The 21,050-nt window shown below is 33.5% G+C and overlaps 1 protein-coding gene and 1 pseudogene across 7 annotated transcripts in view; one reads left to right on the top strand and one right to left on the bottom strand.

Moving 5' to 3' along the window:
• Nucleotides 1–20,048, top strand: part of NOVA1 (NOVA alternative splicing regulator 1) — a 150,819-nt gene extending 130,771 nt beyond the window's left edge. For all 7 annotated transcript variants that reach the window (XM_027065510.2, XM_027065509.2, XM_053224332.1 and 4 more), the window contains one exon: nucleotides 14,496–20,048. In XM_027065510.2, coding sequence (XP_026921311.2) covers nucleotides 14,496–15,500 — 1,005 coding nt within the window. In that variant the 3' untranslated portion in view covers nucleotides 15,501–20,048. The remainder of the gene's footprint in view (nucleotides 1–14,495) is intronic.
• On the bottom strand, nucleotides 6,672–7,278 carry LOC128316006 (60S ribosomal protein L21-like; annotated as a pseudogene).
• Nucleotides 20,049–21,050: the final 1,002 nt, after the last annotated feature.

The following is a 21,050-nucleotide window of genomic DNA, read 5'->3' as shown; positions in this document are numbered from 1 at the left end:
GATTATCTTTTCACATAGCATCAATAGTCCTTGACGATTACCAGGAATGATTACCAGGAATGATATACTCTTACGTTGTATATCTTTATATACAGATTACAAAAATTATGGAAAGGGGTTAAATGAATGCTTCTAACCATAGTCATTCCATTGCAAGCTTCTACGTTAGTTTGCTATGCTGTAGATAGTGTGTTCTTCACACCCAATGGTGGGAATCAGAGGATCTGCCTGAGAGCAAGTTAAGAATTGCTACTGAAAGCACCTAATTTATGTTTGCATAATACACCTTATGGTAAATACCAGCCTATGTGACCTTCCGAAGTCCCTTTTGAAGGTACAATTTCAAATGAAGATATATTCCTGTTTATGGAAAATCTAGTGCTTTACAGTTACTCAGATTGAAAAAAAAGTGGTATACTTCAGGGAAAAAGAATGAAATAGTCACTCTGTAATGTCGTCTATTTTACATCCCATACATGACTCGGGCATTGGCTCATGAGTAGGCAGATTTGCAATTATCTGTCTTTCTGGACTACCTACTAGGTAAAGGTGTTTTATTTATTTCATCAACGTTTTTCTTGCAGTCATAGCTGTAGTAATTCTTACACCACAGCGTGTTCTCAAGACAGCACATTATACATGCATTTATATAGCCAAAGCATTTAATGCTCTGTACTCTGGAATGTGTATTAGTCTTCTTGCTCTGTGTGTGTGTGTGCGCGTGCACACGCACGTACAGTTCAATAGAATTTTTTGTAATCTTTCAAATAAAGCCATATAAAAGGGGTAGTTATCAAGTTTATTTTCAATATTTTACTTTTTAAAATGCTTAGAAATTGGAAGCATGTGAATGTCTTTGCATGTTCTTTCAGATAAGAGTAGTTTTGCCAGATTAGACAGTTTGACACCTATTCACTATAGAATAAACAATTATTTCTCATTTTTTACTTTTCTAATTTATCTTTGATTAAGGAATATCCTAGGAGATAATAAGTTGATCATTTTCATCTTTTCTTCTAAACCTAATACCTTTATAATTCATTTTATTAAGTGTTTGGTTTAGCTATTGTTTTTTTCTTGTATTAGATGATATCACTTTTTTAAGATACTCTTTAAAAATATTTTGGAAAAGGAAATGCTCTATTTTATTAACTAACTGCAATTTGTTTTGAGCCAAGTAATAGAAGTTACAAAATTAATGTTTTTATTTATGATTTATTAAATATTAGAAGTGAACTACTTCAATCCATATTTAGGGAAAGAGCTTAGTTTTGTGACTAATACAGTTTGTTAAATTACAGGCATTCTTCTGTAGCCTTTTATGTTAATATTTGTTTATCTCCAGTGTTAATTAAGAATAATTTGTGAAATATTCATTTTCTTAACGATAGTCATTTGTGATAGTAAATTATCAAACTTTACTAGTATGTTACTGAAATGAAAACACGTAATATCTTTAAAAAAAAAAGTACTGGCTTCAGAAAAATTGTTGGTAAAATCAAATATAAGCAGTGTTGTATTAGGATGATTAGTAAATATAAAATACCTGTAAGCACCTGTATTTGACTTCAAAGTACCTTAAATCAGGTAAAAAATATTGCACATCAAGCTTTTCAACTAAATAATAACATTTAATTTTAATGGTAAAAATGGCTTAATCAAAAATTTGAAAAAACAATTAAAAGTCCAAATTATGCAAGTTTTTAAAATTCATCTATTTACAGAAGTTTAAGTGGAGACTGATTTTTCAAACATAGTTGAGATGTTTACTTCTGAAAATATCTAATTAGTTTGGTTATATCATAGCATATTAAATCAATCCATGAATAAACTCAGAATTAAAACAATTTTTAAATTCTAACATTAACGTTCTGGTTTTCCTAGATAGGTATTTATTTTAATTCATGATTCTTATTTAAAACTATGACTTTAAGTTTCCTTATTTTAAAATTTAAAAGTATTTTCTAAGTCTCCTTTCTATCATTTCTCAACTACTTGTATAATATAAATTTAAATATTTAGTACTCTTTATGGTAGATGCTACCTGACTGTAAGCTTCATAAAAGGGAGATCTAATTCTTTTTATTGACTTCTATAAAATCCCCAACATCTGCACCAGTACCTGGCACACCATAGGCACTGAATAAATAATTGTGCAGTGAGTACCAAGAAATGTATTAAAACTATTTTAAATATGTTGTTTATTCTACTTTTACATAATTTGTTTATTCAGCAGTTTAATTTGGAAGTAACTTTTTTATTTCCTTTTATTACACTGCTTTTAAAATATTAAAATAAGACAAAGTTTACCTGGTAGGGGGAAAAAATGTCACCTGAAATTCAGTCTCTGTTATTCCCTTCATCTCAGTTTTACCTGCATATAATTTTACACTACTTAATCCAAACTCTACATACACATTTACATATATTTTAGAATTTTGTGTTGTTTTCCACATCATTTTATAATTCCATGTAGTGCCTGTACACTGTTCTTCGTATATGATATTTTCCGGTTATTTTCCAGAAGGATCACAAAAGGAGAGATAGACACTAAGGCAAAGCTTATGTTCCTCTTATAACTTAATGTATTCTCCATAGTGATTTCCAAGAGGTAATATATACTACTACACATTTTTTAAAAGAAAGAGATTAAGGGGTGCCTGAATGGCTCAGTTGGTTGAGCACCCAACTTCAGCTCAGGTTATGAGCTCACGGTTTGTGAGTTCAAGCTCCATGTCAGGCCCTATGTTGACCTCTCAGAGCCTGGAGTCTGCTTTAGATTCTGTGACTCCCTATCTCTCTGCCCCTCCCTGACTCGCTTGCACTCTCTCTCAAAAGTAAATAAACATTAAAATTAAAAAAAAAGATTAATAGTTAGACCATTACCTCATGTACATTTGGTTCACTTTTTTTTAAGTGATTAATTTTGCTGCTCTATTTTAAATATCTGATTGATTTTAGCAGTTTTTATTTTCTTATCAAAGTTCTTTACCGTTCACTATTTAATGAGTTTTTTCACTTTTACCTTCCCGTAAATTACCTTATCCATTTCTATTGCTTTAAATAACCTCAAATTTCCTATGATCACCAGACCTATAGCCAATCACCTACTTGCTGTCATCACTTAGATGTTTCATGAGGATTTCAAACTTAAAATATCCAAAGTAGAATTCTTGATTCCCTCTATCCTTATCTTTCATACCTTTTCATCATCCACTTCTGTGAACACAACCCCTCCTTTAATGTTCATAGCTATTTTTCACTTTTTAAATTGACATTACAGCTTTTAAAATATTAAATTAAAAGCATTAGTTTTCATATTAAAAGCCCAAATATTTCAAGTACATTTTTTCACTAATTGGAACTAAGAACTCTGAACATATATCTTATTATGTAAACTCTAAAACAGTTTGTCTAAGAAGATATGGTTTAAAATAATAATAGTAATAATAATAATGATTTCTAAGAGGTTTTTGATAATTTGACATGTAGATGATGTTGACAAATGGGAGGTCAAGAAATTTAACCTCATTTTAGTAAAATATGGTTTAGTAAGCATTAAGAAGACAATACTGCAAGTTATTGTCATTTGTAAATAATAGGCTTCCCTAAAATAGTTTATTATTTACAACTTTTATGGTTTCTTTATAGTTGTTTGACTTCTGGTATTTTTCTTTTTTGACGTAATTATGTCTAGAGCATTTAGCATCTCAATAGGAATCATTTAAAGTGCTTTTCTTTTCCTATAAAAAATGATTTTTCCTATTTTTCTTATACCTAAGTGTATCCCTGTCTGGAATGTGATGTGATGTGTCTTTAACATAGGCAGCAGTCATCAAAAGGAAAAGAAAAAAAAAAAAAAAAACAAGCAAACTTTGAATAATGCTTCAAGGGGCAAAGTGAAAAAATGTATTAAGTAAAAATATAGTTAAGTTAAACTTTATTTGCCTTTAGAAATTTCATGGGGATTATCATTCAATTTTTGTCTTCTTCCAAGGATACAAGAAAAGAGGTGTATTGTCTGTCATTCTCTTTCATATCTTGTATCCGCAAGGGGAAATAGAGTATGGCTCTTTGAAAGAAGATATAAAATGAAGTATAAACTTTTAATTATTCTGAGGTAAAAATGTAATTACTTGAACCAAGGCAAAGAGGTAGGAGGTAATTGCACCAGTTATGAATTGTGATTATGACTCAGTAGAAACTGTCGTTTGAGTCATGTTATTAATTGATCCAGTTAATCACATAATCAAGGAAATGCTAATATATTTGTATTCTGGACTTTTAGAACCAATCTGACTATATTTTGATGGCTAAGGAAGCCTAGCCACAAAACCTTAGTGGGTAAGGGGTAACAAACTATGAAGTATCATAGGAAAAACATAATATATATCAATGAACATTTAAGAAAAGGCATATAGTGCATATTTAATCATTTAGTTCTTATAATGTTAGTGATTTTTTTCTCAAGTTTTTATTTAAATTTAATTTGTTAACATACAGTGTAATATTAGTTTTAGGTATACAATATGGTGATTCATCACTTCCATACAGCTTGCTTATTACAGCAAGTACATGCCTTAATCCCCATCGCCTGTTTCACCCAACGTCCCCTCTGGTAACCATCAGTTTGTTCTCTATAGTTAAGAGTCTGTTTCTTGGTTTGCCTCCCTATCTCTTTTTTTTTCCCCTTTGCTTGTTTGTTTTATTTCTTAAATTCTGTATATGAGTGAAATCATATGGTATTTGTCCTTCTGACTTATTTTGCTTAGTGTGATACTCACCAGCTCCATCTGTGTCATTGCAAATGGCAAGATTTCATTCTTTTTGATGGCTGAATACCTACACTACATCTTCTTTATCCATTCATCAGTTGATGGACACTTGGGCTGTTTCCATAATTTGGCTATTGTAGATAATGTTGTTATGAACATAGAGGTGCATGTATCCCTTTGAATTAGTATTTTCGTATTCTTTGGGTAAATAGTAGTGCAATTGCTGGATTGTAGGGTAGTTCTATTTTTAACTTCTTGAGGAACCTCCATACTGTTTTCTACAGTGGATGCACAAGTTTTCATTACCACCAACAGTGCAAAAGGATTCCCCTTTCTCCTCTTTCTCGCCAACACCTATTGTTTCTTGTGTTGTTGATTTTAACCATTCTGACCAGGTGTGAGGTTATCTTTCTCTTTTTCTTAAGTTTATTTATTTATTTTGAGAGAGAGAGAGAGAGAGAGAGAGAGATCGATCATGAGCGGGAGAGGGGCAGAGAGAGAGGGAGAGAGAGAATCCCAAGCAGACTGCACTGTCAGCGAAGAGCCTGACACAGGGCTCGATCTCAGGAACCTGAGATCATCACCTGAGCCAAAATCAAGAGTCAGATGCTTGACCAATTGAGCTACCCAGGAACCCTGAGGTGATATTTCATTGTAGTTTTGATTTGTATTTCCCTGATGATCAAAGATGTTGAGCATCTTTTCAGGTGTCTGTTGACCATCTGTGTTTTTTCTTTGGAAAATTGTCTGTTCATGTCTTCTGTCCATTTTTTTAAATTGGAATTTGTTTTTCAGGGTTGAGTTTTATGAGTTATTTATATATTTTGGATACTAACCTTTTATCAGGTTAGTATAACCAGGTTAGTATATTTGCCATTTGCAAATACCTTCTCCCATTCTGTAGTTTGCCTTACAGTTTTGTCAATTGTTCTCCTTACCATGCAGAAGCTTTTTATTTTGATGAGGTCCCAGTAGTTTATTTTGGTTTTGTTTCCCTTGCCTCCAGAGACATACCTAGAAAGAAAGTGCTACAGCCAATGTCATAGAACACAGTGCCTGTGTTCTTCTGTATGATTTACATGGTTTCTTACCTCACATTTAGGTCATTAGTCCATTTTTAACATAAAATGTAAAAAAGTGGTTTTTTACTTAACTGTAAAAAAGTGGTCCAGTTTTTTTTGCATGTAGATGTCCACTTTTTGTAACACCATTTGTATAAAGTACCAAAACTGAAACAGGAAGAAATAGAAAACTTGAATAGACCAATAACCAGCAAAGAAATTGAATCAGTATAATAAAAAAATAAATAAACAAGAACCTCCCAACAAACAGAAATCCAAGGCCAGATGGCTTCACAGGCATAGTCTACCAAGCATTTAAAGAAGAGTTAATACCTGTTCTTAAACTATTCTAAAAATAGAAAAGGAAGAAAAACTTCCACATTCATTCTATGGAGTCAGCATTACTCTGATACCAAAACCAGATAAAAACTCCACTAAAAAAGAAAACTACAATCCCATATCTCTGATGAACATAGATGAAAAATCCTCCACAAAATACTAGCAAACCAAATCCAACAATACATTAAAAAATCATTTAACTGCGATCAAGTGAGATTTATTCCTGTGATGTAAGTGTGGTTCAATATTTGCAAATCAATCAATGTGATACACCACATTAATAAAAGGAAGGATAAGAACCATATGGTCATTTCATCGGATGCAGAAAAAGCATCTGACACAGTACAACATCCATTCATAATGTTAGTAACCATAAATCTATGAGTGTTACTGATTTCAGTAATTTTGTAAGATTAAAACATCTGTGCATTTATCTTTTTGTGTATTTTAGTATGTTTGCCATATAATCTTTGAATATTTTTTTAGTCTTGAGGTATTTTTTTTTTACACTTATCATCCCATGAATTGACAGGGAATGGGTTCCAGCAGCTCAGGCTCCTTTCCATTGGTTCTCAAAAAGTGTGATTCTCTGGGTGAGACAGGCTGGCACTTCGGGTGAACCCAAGTACCTTTCTCTTTGACTACCTTCTTTTTCTTACCATTTTTCTTCACACACTTCAGGAAGCTATCTCGGCTCTTTGAGTGGTTTATATGCTCAATATGTACATTAATTCTCTTGGCAAGGATCTTGCCCTTGTTTGTGTACAACAGTGCCAACAGTATGTGGGTAACATTGTAGACTCTTCCAGTTTTGCCACGGTAACATTTGTGGGGAATTCCTTTTAGAACAGTGCCCATTCCCTTGATGTCCATAATGTCACCTTTCTTGTAGATTCACATGTATGTGGCCAAAGGAACAATTCCATGTTTCTAAAAGTTCTAGAGAACACATAACGGGCACTTCTCCTCTTTCCCTTTGTGTTGATCATTTTGGTGAATTACTAATATATGATGGTTCCAGTTGAAAGGATAATCTTTGAATTTTGGATTTTAGAGGTGGTAAAGTTATTCTTGTTTTAAGAACCGGATGCCTTATTTTTACACACACACATACACACATACACACAATTGCATGGCCATGATGGAATCTTTTAAATAGTTTATTATTTGGTTCTTATTAATCTATATTTTACTTTTTGGTTTTATCTTTTAAACAGTTATCCAACTGATCATGTCAATTAAGTGCAAACAATAAATCCAAAACTAAATAAGATAATGGCTTTCTGGAAAATATAATTTTGTGAGAGAGATAAATATCTGTTGCATGTTAATATAAGCCAGCATAGAATAAGTAACATAATAAGAAATACAGAGAAGTATTTGACACTTCTTTAGAGAACCAGGATTGAGTTTACAAGCGCTATTGCATTTGAACTGCTCTTACAGGACATATCAGATTTAAGGAGGCAAAAATATGCATTCTCAAGTAAAGAACAGTATGGGAATATAGGTATATAACATTTCAGTCAGTTGGGACAAATGAATAAACAATAAGCAAAGACATGGAAAAACAATGAATATAGAGTATATCCAAGAATTAGAAGGTAAAGTTTGGATTCAGCATAGCATACCAGTCTTAAAAGAAGCATTTCAGAGAGAAAAAAAATCAATAGTACATAACAGGATGTAGACATCTAGGGAGCAAGAAAAGGCACAGATGGCTCCTGGGTTTCAAACCTGGTGTTGGTAGTGGTGGGGAAAAAGAGGGTGAAGATATCTAAGAAAAGACAGCATGGCATTTACAGTCATACTATGCATGTTTATGAAAACTGTATTGCCTTTGATTTGATTATCAAAAGTGGGAAGATTAAACAGACTAATAGAAAGTTAGAAGAGTTGCTTTTTTTTATTTCAATATTTTGTATTCATGTAGCAATCCTGTACATATTTTGTCAAATTCACACTTTTCAGAAGGCAGTTGTTAATCGGTATAAAATCTATAATCAAAGGAAAAGATGTTTTCAATTTACTTTAGTCAGCAATTCAAGATAGATCCCCAAATGACACATGCATCTTCATTGGACACTACTAAATGCTGCCTCAGCAGCCAAAGGTGTACATTAGGGAAATGAAAGAGATTTATTCTTTTAGATCATGTAGGGTATATCTTGGTAATGTCTTGATTTTTAAAGCATCAAGACATACAACAAAATATGCTATTTCTTTTAGATAGGCAAATAATATATGATATAGTAAGAGTGTAAAAGTTTCTAATATACCAGTTGGCTTGTTCTAAATTATAGAAATCCAACTCAAAGTGGCTTAAAAAAGGGAATTACATTGATCTGGGCAGGCTTTAGACATGGTTAGATTCAGATGCCAGAATGCTGTCAGAAATTTTCTCTCTCCATTTCTGGAGTTTCCTTTTATCTCGGTTAACTTTATTTTTCAGTCAGGTTTTTTCTCTTTCCATATGGTGGCGAGATACTACTGTCAGGCTTATGCTCTGCTAGATTAGAAATACTACTATCTCTGTCCCATCAGTTTTACCAGATTCTCAGGTTCACTCTTACTGGGCCATCCTGGATCATGTTCTTAATCCCAAATCAATACCTGCCAGGGGTGTGGGAATTTTGATGTGTCAAGCTTTGTTGTGTTTCCACTGCTAGAGCATTGGAAAGTTGTCAGCCTTACCGGAAGAACATGTGCTAAGAATGAGAAAGGGTGCCTCCAAAGGAAAACTGGGGTCTGTTGCCAGAAGAAGGAAGATCAGATGTTGGATGGATGAGTGAGTGAATGAACGAATGAATGAATGAAAAGTATCCACTATTGATAGTCATTGCTTTACAAATGTAAGTCCATGCATATGTGCCAAATAATATGGCAGCCCTAAATAAAATAGTACATGCTATTCATTGAGATATCTTAAATTATAATGGACCTTGTTTTGCATGTATATTAAGGTATGGCTTTATGAAATAGGTAATTTTCCTGCTGTGATGATGAAATGTGACTACAGACACTCTCATTGTTTTATAAAACCATGATGAGTTACAGGTCATATTTGGCAAAGGAGTAAATTTGTTTGTCTTAATACTTATTTTTAATCAGAAACATATCAACATTAAAACCTACCTATTTAGTGGTTTTGATACTGGATTCCAATAGAAGTTCTTCTTTGGCTGCACATAGAGAAATAGTCACTTAATTACTTTTTTTTTCCCCCTGAAAAGCAGTTGATGCTAGTAAAATTAGTATAATTATATTGTTAATCTTATCTCATGTTTATTTGATAATGCATAATTATAAGTCTAGGAATAGGGAAAATTTAAGTAAAGATTTTTTTGTTTAAAAACAATACTTAAGCACACGATTACTATTCAAATAGGTTTAGGTTCGAATGGGAGCTCTCCAACACAGAGATAACAGAGAGCAACCTTACGGGAATGTCTGATAATAGAGAATAGGATTCTTTTTTTAATATCAAATTTATTGTCAAATTGGATTCCATACAACACCCAGTGCTCATCCCAACAGGTGCCCTCCTCAATACCCATCACCCACCTTCCCCTCCCTCCCACCCCCCATCAACCCTCAGTTTGTTCTCAGTTTTTAAGTCTCTTATGTTTTGGCTCCCTCCCTCTCTAACCTTTTTTTTTTTTTCCTTCGCCTCCCCCATGGGCTTCTGTTAAGTTTCTCAGGATCCACATAAGAGTGAAAACATATGGAATCTGTCTTTGTATGACTTATTTCACTTGGCATACACTCTCCCGTTCCATCCACATTGCTACAAGAGGCCATATTTCATTCTTTCTCATTGCCATGTAGTATTCCATTGTATATATAAATCACAATGTTTTTATCCATTAATCAGTTGATGGACATTTAGGTTCTTTCCACAATTTGGCTATTGTTGAAAGTGCTGCTATAAACATTAGGGGACAAGGGCCCCTATACATCAGCACTCCTGTATCCCTTGGGTAAATTCCTAGCAGTGCAATTTCTGGGTCATAGGGTAGATCTGAGAATAGGATTCTTAGAGTACAAAAAATGTGAAAGACATTTAGATAAATATAATCACTGTCTCTCAGAGGTTTTCTTACTTACTCCTTCTCCTTCCAGTTAGGCTTTGTGTCTACTTTGTACTCTTCATGCCCTTATATACCAGCACTTTTAAGACTTCACTGCACTGTTGCATTTACACATCGTTTTTTCTACAACTAATCTATAATTTCCTTACAGGTAGGAGCACTGTCATATATATCCTTTATCTCTAACTCCCAACACAGGACCTGGGCCACTCAGTATTCCATAAAAGATTGAATTGATGGTAGCAACTCTAGAGTATAGTTCTGAAAACTGATTTATAACTGTCAACATTATGTCTGATTTAGTTGGTATATGTTACACCAAATGACTTGTGTGCTGTCTAGGACCCAGCTTTATTATTATTATTGTTATTCTCAATTCTTTAGAAATAAGTATAGAGGGCCATCTCGGTGGCTCAGTGGGTTCAGCATTCGACATTGGCTCAGGTCGTGATCTCGCAGTTCGTGAGTTTGAGCCACCATCAGGCTCTGTGCTGACAGCTCAGAGCCTGGAGCCTGCTTTGGATTCTGTGTCTCCCTCTCTCTCTGCTCCTCTCCCACTCGTGCCCTATCTCTCTCTCTCTCTAAAAAGTAAACATTAAAAAAAAAGATTTAGAGATAAGTATGCATATTCATAGGTGAGTCAGTATTGCAAATGCTATCAATGCACAGACTTTTTCATTGGTAAATGCTATATTCCTACATCTAAGAAATAAACAAGTAGACCATCTTATATAATTTTCCACCCTCCTTTTCTCTTCCCTACCCTACCCAGTATTCAGTTGGCTGCTATCTCCAGGCTTCCACATTAGTGCCTCACTTCTTCTTGGCTCTGGCCTGACACATAAAATGACACTAGAACATTACTTTTCTGAGACACTATGCAAATGGATTCATTTTTCTTTTTGTCTCAACTTCTCATTTTCAGAGTGTGTTTCTTGTTAGTGTCCATATTAAGTGTGCAAATAGATACATACATATTTTTTAATTCTTCAAGAAAAAAAGTATAAATCTGAGAGGTTTTTTTTTTAAGGTTCCACATCTTTTAAAAATTTTATGTATGTATGTATGTATTTATTTTATTTATTTTGAGAGAAAGAGAGAGCATATAGGGGAGGGGCAGAGGGAGACAGGGACAGAGAGAGAAAGAATCCCAAGCAGGCTCTGCACTGTCAGCGCAGAGCCCCCCGTGGGGCTCAAACTCATGAACCATGAGATCATGATCTGAGCCAAAACCAAGAGTCAGACGTTTAACTGACTGAGTCACTCAGGAGCCCCATGAGAGCTTTTTCATTTTCTTGGGTCAAAAACAAAAGTTGGGTGACATGTTCCTTTGGCTAGGCTATTCAGTATTTATATTTTTTTTATTTGGAATTTAATATTTTTTTATATTTATATTTTCCTTAATTTTTTAATTTAATTTCTAAGATCAGTAATCTTATGTAGACTTATTACTATCTAAAATTAAGGAGTGCTACTACTAATATTAATATGCAATCATTAATACTTTCTCTTAAATCATAACACACCCTTATTAAGTTATATGTGGACAGATGTAAGTTCTACCAACAAAATTTGGGGACCACATCACTATTTGATAAAATAGCAATTATGGCTGACAGTATTTTATATAAGATAATTTCAAATAGTTAAAACTAAAATCCAGGGAATAGTACTTATTACATAAAGATGACTTTATTTGTGTGTGCGTGTGTGTCTAATTTGTATTAGAAGGATATCTTTAATATAAAGATAGATGGGATGGTGTCATTTTTCAGTTTACAAAGAGACAGATATTTTGCAAGGTGTTTACTTTTATGAAAAGTTTACACACCATTTCTGAACTATGCATTATTTCAGCATCTTTGAATATTGAAAAGAAAGAAAAATGACTAATGGGACAAATAAAAGAAAGGACAGACTAATGTGCAATAATGAAAGTACTTTGCACACATCTGCAAGTTCTTTTGGAAGAATAGAACAGTAAATATAGTAGAAGACTGGTGGACTGGTGTGCAGTGTAGTAGAAATTAGTATTACCTTTCCACATCTCATAGAAGCGTAAGGCGATTTTAAGATATTTTAAATTTATATATTTCATTACTTTTTATTGACAGTGTGTAGAACAGTTCCCATAGTTAAACTTTCATGTGCTCGTCTCTTCTTGGTTTATAATCATGCAGGTAATTACTACGCTGGGCAAAACAAAAGTGGTATTAGAATTTAAACTAATTGAAGAACAGCTCTTTTGAAAGTTTTGGTTAATTAATATATTTTTCTTTGCAAAAATTGTGTTAAAACATAAAAATTATGTTAAAACACTACATTTTGCCAGTATATAAATGTTTTCAACGGTATAAAAAATGTTCTGATTTTGAAAAGAAGTACTTATTTGTAAAATATCATATTTAACATTCACGTATTTAAACCCTTAAAAGTACATTTTCTCAATACTTCATGTGCACAGTAAAATAGAAGGATGATTCTAATTCATCTTTATAATTAGTATAAGGGGTAATCATGGTTTAACTTTCTAATTATAATACTAACATACTATATAGCATTTCAAACATATGTTTCTATAAAAAAGGTCTGTGAACAAAATTAACAAATTAACATGTTTTAAAAAATTATTTCTCTGTCTACCTCTTGAAATCCAATGCACTTAATCGGGGATATGAAGGATATATTTGATATTTCTAAAAAATGTTTCTAGACAGTTTAGGTTGTTTCCATTTAAAATGAAATTATTTTATACACAAACTGGAATGAAACAAAATCCTGTTCCTATCAATTATAGGTGTGGAAAAGAAAAGTTGTGCGTGAATGTACATGCGTGTTAATACATGTAAACATATTTATGAGATGACCCAGTCTGGAATTCGAATTTATATTTTCACTGCCTGCTACCTTCAAGAGCAAAATTGCATGGCTGTTATTTCTTTAAAATATTTGTCTTAAAGAGAGCATGGCAATACTTGCTAAAAACTAGCTGGTGAAATATTTCATAGAATATCTCAACTAATTCCTGTTCATTTTTCAATAAATTATTTCAACCTGCCCATTTTAATATCTAGAACGGGGAAGGTGGTTCCTTTAGCGCTTTGTCAGCGACACAGCACTCACAGTCTCTGACCTACCCAAGGAGTCATAAAACAACACCATGGGGATCTTTGTGCCACCAAAATAAAAATTTTAATATTTATATTTTAATTTCAGGGGTTATGGTAACTACCCTACTGATTTTATACTTTCTATAATAGTATTTGATTGTACTTAAATAAATCAAACTAGGCTGGGTTTCGTGGGTGGATGTTTCAATACAAATTAGCTAAAATGCCTATACTTCATATGGTCACATTGGATCATTGTAAGTATTCATGTGACTCCAGTAATTTTTCAGTCACCTTTGATAATATGGTTGTAAGCCCTATTTTTTAAAATGTAGCTATTACTGCCAGAAAGAAAAGTATCTAACTAAAATAGTCATTTTACAAATTTAAGTAGAACAGCCAGGGAATATTGTCAAATACCCTTCAAGACCTACCTCAAAGTGACTGAAATTTTTTATATTAATTATTTAGAAATATTTGTTATTTTTATAGTTATATGTTGTGTGTCAGTTTAGGTGAAAAATCAAAATACTACTAGTAATTATTGGTTTCAGAAAATATTAGTCATGAAACAAGTAAATTTTGAATAACACAAAAATTACTAGGTGATAAGGAACATGAAATTAATTTTTTGAATGGACTCAAGCTAGAACTTTTCTACTTTTATCTTTACTAACTTTGCATCATAATCCTGCACTCTTTGTTTTTATATGTTTTAGACCAAAGGTATTCTTAAAGCTACAATAGGTGAAGAATATCCACATTATTTTTATTTTGAAGCTATATAAAAATGTTGCCATTGATGTATAGTTATGATACCCTCTTTTTAAAACATACTAATTTCTTATAAGTTGTACTGCAAAATGCAACAAATCTCAAGGAAAATTCTGTTTAATAATTTTAAACTGAAAATTGCATTTTCTTTTAAAAATTCTGATTTTACAAGATAAGTGTATTAAAATGTGATAAAAGTCACTTTAGAAGTTGTGCTATTTCTGTCTTTCATAAATTATGTTTAAATTAATTTTCACTTATTTTACTTTTGCTAGGATAGCAAAGTAATATAATGTATATGCGCAAAACAGAAGTATTATTTATACGTATTTTTTTTAATTACAGGTAAAGATTATAGTTCCCAACAGCACAGCAGGTCTGATAATAGGGAAGGGAGGTGCTACTGTGAAGGCTATAATGGAGCAGTCAGGGGCTTGGGTGCAGCTTTCCCAGAAACCTGATGGGATCAACTTGCAAGAGAGGGTTGTCACTGTGAGTGGAGAACCTGAACAAAACCGAAAAGCTGTTGAACTTATCATCCAGAAGATACAAGAGGATCCACAGAGTGGCAGCTGTCTCAATATCAGTTATGCCAATGTTACAGGTCCAGTGGCAAATTCCAATCCAACCGGATCTCCTTATGCAAACACTGCTGAAGTGTTACCAACCGCTGCAGCAGCCGCAGGGCTATTAGGACATGCTAACCTTGCTGGCGTTGCAGCCTTTCCAGCAGTTTTATCTGGCTTCACAGGCAATGACCTGGTGGCCATCACCTCTGCACTTAATACTTTAGCCAGCTACGGATATAATCTCAACACATTAGGTTTAGGTCTCAGTCAAGCGGCAGCAACAGGGGCCTTGGCTGCAGCAGCTGCCAGTGCCAACCCAGCAGCAGCAGCAGCCAATTTGTTGGCCACCTATGCCAGTGAAGCCTCAGCCAGTGGCAGCACAGCTGGTGGTACGGCGGGGACATTTGCATTAGGTAGCCTGGCTGCTGCTACTGCTGCAACCAATGGATATTTTGGAGCTGCTTCTCCCCTAGCTGCCAGTGCCATTCTAGGAACAGAAAAATCCACAGATGGATCAAAGGATGTAGTTGAAATAGCAGTGCCAGAAAACTTAGTTGGTGCAATACTTGGCAAAGGAGGGAAAACATTAGTGGAATACCAGGAGTTGACTGGTGCAAGGATACAGATCTCCAAAAAAGGAGAATTCGTACCTGGCACAAGGAATCGGAAGGTAACCATTACTGGAACACCAGCTGCAACACAGGCTGCTCAGTATTTAATTACACAAAGGATCACATATGAGCAAGGAGTTCGGGCTGCCAATCCTCAGAAAGTGGGTTGAGTGCCCCGATTGTACATCAGATTGTTTTAACCCCTCCTTTACCCCATTTTCAAGAAGGATGTACTGTACTTTGCAGAAGTGAAGTTTTTCTGTTATTAATATATAATTATGCAAATGAATGCGACTATGTTGACAATGTGTATATGTAAATAATATGTGTTTTACCAGATGTTTCATAGAAAGAATTTTTTCTTGATCTGTTTTGTTCTCTATACTTTGCTTGTGTATATTTGTCAGAGGTGTTTCTAGTGTAAGATTTAAGCCTGCCATTTTACCAGCATTATTGTAGTTTAATGATTGAATGTAGACAGGGATATGCGTATAGTTTTCAGTATTAGTTCTAGATAACACTAAATTAACTACTGTTAGGTTGAGTATGGTGGGGTCAGTGACCTAAAATGGAGTGAGGCCAAAGCACTGTCATGTAAGTCTTACTTCCTGCTTAGGGCACAGTGAAGTAGGAAACAATATTTTGAAAATAAGTTTTAAATTTAAAATGATCAAAAAGCAATATAGTTGCATAAAAGCACTGTAAAATATTTAAAAGGTTAAAACTGTGGAAAATTATATTGGTAAGTTTACAGATCAATAAAAGCACCTGTTCTCCATCTGAACTAGACAATGGAAATAATGCTGCATGCTGGCCATGGCCCATTCTTCATCATTTGTAAGTTCAACAAAAGTTCTCACATGGAGTCCCACCTCTTCAGAGGTTTGTACATTTGTTTTTAAGCACTGAATTCACTACTGATCCCATCGCCTGGCCAGTAGAACAGTCATTACTCCATTAACATCCTCACTGTTTAGACACATAACTGTGGTACAGTGTATTGGAAATTTTATAAACAAAAGTGAAAGTGCCAACAAATTATTGATAGCTGATAATGTTTCATTATCTGCAACTGCTTGATAAGTATGTTGCATTTTAAGAGCTTATAATTGTGTATAATTTGTTAACACTAGAAACCTATTAGTATTGTGAATGTAGATTTTACTGTGAAGCTATCTGTGATTTAGCTGTTTGCTCCCATGATGGAGTCTTTGCAGCATGGCGCTAGCAGCCAATGCAGTTTCTAATACTCGGTAATTTGCATGTTTTGTGGAGCATTTTTATGTCACCAACCAGACAGTATTTCCTGCATGCTTATTTAGAAGAGGCAGTTTATCTTGAGAGGTAGTGTGATCTACCTTTGTCAGGCTTTTTGACAGGTCATTTCAAAGTAAGCCTTTGTTCCCAAGACCCAACAACTGTCACCCTCTTCTGTACCTCTCCTGAGTGCCAACTGTCCAGGCCATTTGACACACCATCTGTTAACCTCTGAGTTTGCCCACTCAAGGCCACTCATAGGGGCATCCATCCCCAAGCACCTCCTCATGCTGTGCATGCAGTCTTAAATTCAATGGACAAAAATAAAATGCTGGCTACCTCTGGATCATCTGGCTGAGCAACTGAATTACAAAAGAGAATTACTTCCATCTCAACTTCAACCCATTGATTACGTCCATCCTAGCAAGCTAAATGGCATCCCAGCTGCTCCTTTCTGTGCAACCAATTAAAGAACAATGAGTGTGATGCTCCATGTCTGAATTTCGTCCAGCCTCTCTCTGAACTGTGATCTTTGTCCTCATGAACTTTCCCTTTTGTTCATTGAACTATATGGACTCTTCATTTCATATTGATTTACTGTGCAATTTACTTTTGGACATTGAGAACTTGAAATTATTTCCTGATCCCTTCCCCTTCCACTATTAATAATTCATTTCTGTCAAACTGTAAGAGTAGATTCATTTTTTTTTTAGTTTTTAACATTGGACTGTTATTTCATTTTAGAGTTCTCTATCTCTAAATATTTATTTAGAGAATGATTTTAAAAGGGAATGATATGCTTGTTTAAATGAAAGAGAAAAGCTGTAGTAAACTGTGTTAATTGGTAATGACTATTTATCGTCGATACTCTGTAGCTGTGTAAGTTTTGACAAATAGTGTATCTCGTGGAATCAGTGGTTAGCATTGCCGCTATTATATTTACTCATTTTATCATTATAAATGTGCTTAGTTCATCATGTAGCATCACTTGTCTCCCGTCTCATTTTTTCCTTGCATGTCACAAGTCTCAGATCATTTATAATACATTAACAGTAAATAATATCTATGTAAATTTCTTTCACCATGCTGTCTCAGAGTCAGCAGTGAACAAAGGCGAAGATTGGGGCCCCACTTAGTTGAAAAAGAGAAAGGAAGTGATCTAGGATGTGTATTAGAAGCATTTCAAATGTTGGGTCTTTAAAATGTTTTGTTCAGTCTTAGCAAATCTTCAACCTTTTATTTCAAAATTCCAGTAGTCCACTGTGGAGCCCATGCATTTCATCTGGAATTAATGTTACTTTGAAGCCAAACCATTTAAACAATTATGTGTATTTTATTAGCTAGTATTGCTGAAAATGCACTCAGTTCAATTTCAATTGTAAATGGGAATTATAAACTTTTGCTAGTTGGCATGGTTATATGTTAGTTAAAACTGAAAGCTAAATTGAAGATATTTACATTTTAATTTATGGTAACAGATAAGGGTTTGTGTGCATTATGTGTAAATCAGCTTCATGCTGTCTAAAAAGTTATTCTCTGAAATTTATAGACCATGTAGAATTGATTTGTGATGTGATGCTTTAATTTACTGCAAGAAAATTAGTATGGCTTCAAACTGCCACAGGTAGGCATGTAACAATGGCTGTTCAGCTATACAGATCCAAAATGGAGAAAACTGATGATACAAGGGCCAAACATCTTATGAAATGCAACTATTTATAGACTTGTTTTGCTATAGGGAGGCTGGTGAACATGCTGAATACGAATTACCTCAGTTCTGCAGCTTTCTATGTCTTTTTAATGCATTCTGTTTCAGGGTCACTTTCAATCAATATTTCATTTACTTACTGAGATTGAATGGGCGCTCTGAGACACAGTGTGCTGTTTATCATACAGATTGGACACCTCATTCTAGATCCAAGATCTTTTCCTCAACACTGGGAGCTGTCCTTTCAGCACCACAAAATTACTGCTTGAAGTTGCATTGCAGTTTTTATTTTTTTTCCTTTATCACTGGGAGCTTTTCTTTCAGCACCACAACATTGCACCTAGACTTTTTAAACGGCTGCCTTCCTCTTTGCACTGAAGACCAATTTCGTCTGCACTTCCAGTTATTGCTATTACCTGTAGGACTTTCAATCCTACTTCACCTCACCCACCCCACTCCTGAAACAGTTAAATGTATCTATTTCTGTGGAAGTCATTTTCTCATTGAATGATCAGAAACAAAGATAAATTCTAACCTGTAACGGCTCATTTCGACTCATTGCTTACAATAGATCTAAGCTCTTTTTTCTGCTTATTCGACTCCTTCCAGCTTCCCATCACATCTGTAACAAACTTTTAAAATTATATTGCCACACCACCATGCACAGCCTACCTGCACAGTAGAGATAGATTATTCCATCGTATTCAGATGGTTAACAGAGGTTAGCAAGTCCTGTATTATATATTTATATCGCTTTCTAAGAAAGTGCATATTAATGTTTACTTTAAGAATGTGTAAATGGTGCTATCAAGAATCTGATAAATTTTATCCCAGTTTTTTGTGTACCACTTCTAATGTATGAGATTTATTTTTCTATTGGAAAAAAATAAACAGTATGAAAGCATTAAATTGGTAGATTTTAGTAATTTAACAATGAATGGAATCCCTATGTTACAGGCCCTATCTTTCCTTGGAAATTTTAATGGTGGTAATAGGTTTCAACAAAGGTACTGATAATCACATTTTTTTAATCCATTCTTATATTGCATTCTTAATTCACATGCTGATTCCTCACTGAGTCCTTAAGTAAATTTTACTTACTGTAAGTCTTCTCCAAGAAGGGAATTTTTGCTTTCCAAGGCAGCAATTGAAAGAAATGAAAATATAATTTAATACTATTTACATCACAGACACGATTTGAGACCAGTTACTCTGTTAGTAGGAGAAATTCATCACTCATTAAATACAGGGCAAGCATGGCTATCCATAATAATTTTGGGTGCAATGCAGTCTTAGAAATTTAATGTACACACTTTATTTAAATGATGCAAACAGCCATATGAAATTGCACATGATTAGAAAGCAGAATGAACTCATTTTGCCTCCTGCTTGGTTTCTCATAAACATGAATACATAATATTGTTATGCACTGTTGTTCATAGATGTCTTATTACATAAAGGGTAAGTATCATATTACTTTAACAGATTATTTTTGGAATTCTGCATGTTATTTTTTGTTTCATCAGATATGTGCCCCAATAAAATAACATTTTTTTCCAAAAAAAAAATGAAAGTATTAGAAAACTTGTCATGTTAATTTTGAAAAAAATGAAGTGTAGTACATATTACTAGATATCATTCCACTGGTCTATATATTAAAAAAAAAACTGTTCTTGAAAATTGAAGCATTACCTTGTGTAATTAATAAAGTAATCAAATCAGATTTGTAAATAAAATATTGTTTAAATCTAAAGTATTCAATATTTTGATTAGATTATTTTTTTAAGGAAAAATATTTAACGTGTATGTGCCGAATTTTTTTTTAAATAGTTTTTTATAATTGCAATGGAAGGGCAATTGTCTCATTACAAGTGGTACAGAAGCCAATACTTGGGTTACCATAGATATATAAACAAGTAAAAACTGTGGAACAAGTTTTAAGCTCATTTTGGAAAAAAAACCAGTTCTGTAGAAATGCATATTTGTATTTGTTTCTCTAATAAATCTGCAAATAGCTTTAAACACAAATTAGTTTTAATTATTTAAATTATGAGTTCTTTTAAGTAATTTAACATCTGTTTTGCCTTACATTTGTGAAAACATTGTTTCATGGAAATTAATAGAGGCTTACTGTGAAAATCAAGGTAGGTCTGCATTTATTTCAAAAGGCCAGGTATTTAGCATTCAAGTATGTTTACCTCCATGAAATAATTAAAGAATTTTTACAAAAAAACTACACTTCTCTACCCCTCCCCAATCACATCAGTTTGGCCACTGCCCCAAACAATTAAAGGCCAATTTGTATCAGCTTTAATTCAGTATCAAAGAAAAGCGCAAAAAAATAAGTGAAATCACACTTTCAAATGGTTGATAATAAAAAGATTATTTGATATAGATAACTGACTTCTTTATATATAGCAATGAAGAAATTTGGACTCTTCTGAACCACAGTGCCTCAATCTTCTTTAATGTGATTTACACATTATGATTGAAATTGCTGTATAAAATATACGTATTTCCCTTGAATTGTGACCTTATAATAATTTATGTTGAAAATGTTTTAGGGTAAAATAGTCTCTATTTCTGTTACTAAATAATGTACAGTCCCCATTTTATAGAAACTGCCTTGTAGATGAAAAATATACTAAGTACACACACACACACACACACACACACACATATATGTATATATTTTAATTGTCCTTCTGCTAGAGCAGAAATGGCTAAGCTTTTGATTAAGGACTCAACTGAGTAT

This window comes from Acinonyx jubatus, chromosome B3 (genome assembly GCF_027475565.1).
Source record: "Acinonyx jubatus isolate Ajub_Pintada_27869175 chromosome B3, VMU_Ajub_asm_v1.0, whole genome shotgun sequence".
In the NCBI taxonomy this organism is placed as follows: Eukaryota; Metazoa; Chordata; class Mammalia; order Carnivora; family Felidae; genus Acinonyx; species Acinonyx jubatus.
The sequence above is the reverse complement of the archived record's forward strand: the minus strand, read 5'-3'. Positions and strand labels throughout refer to the sequence as shown.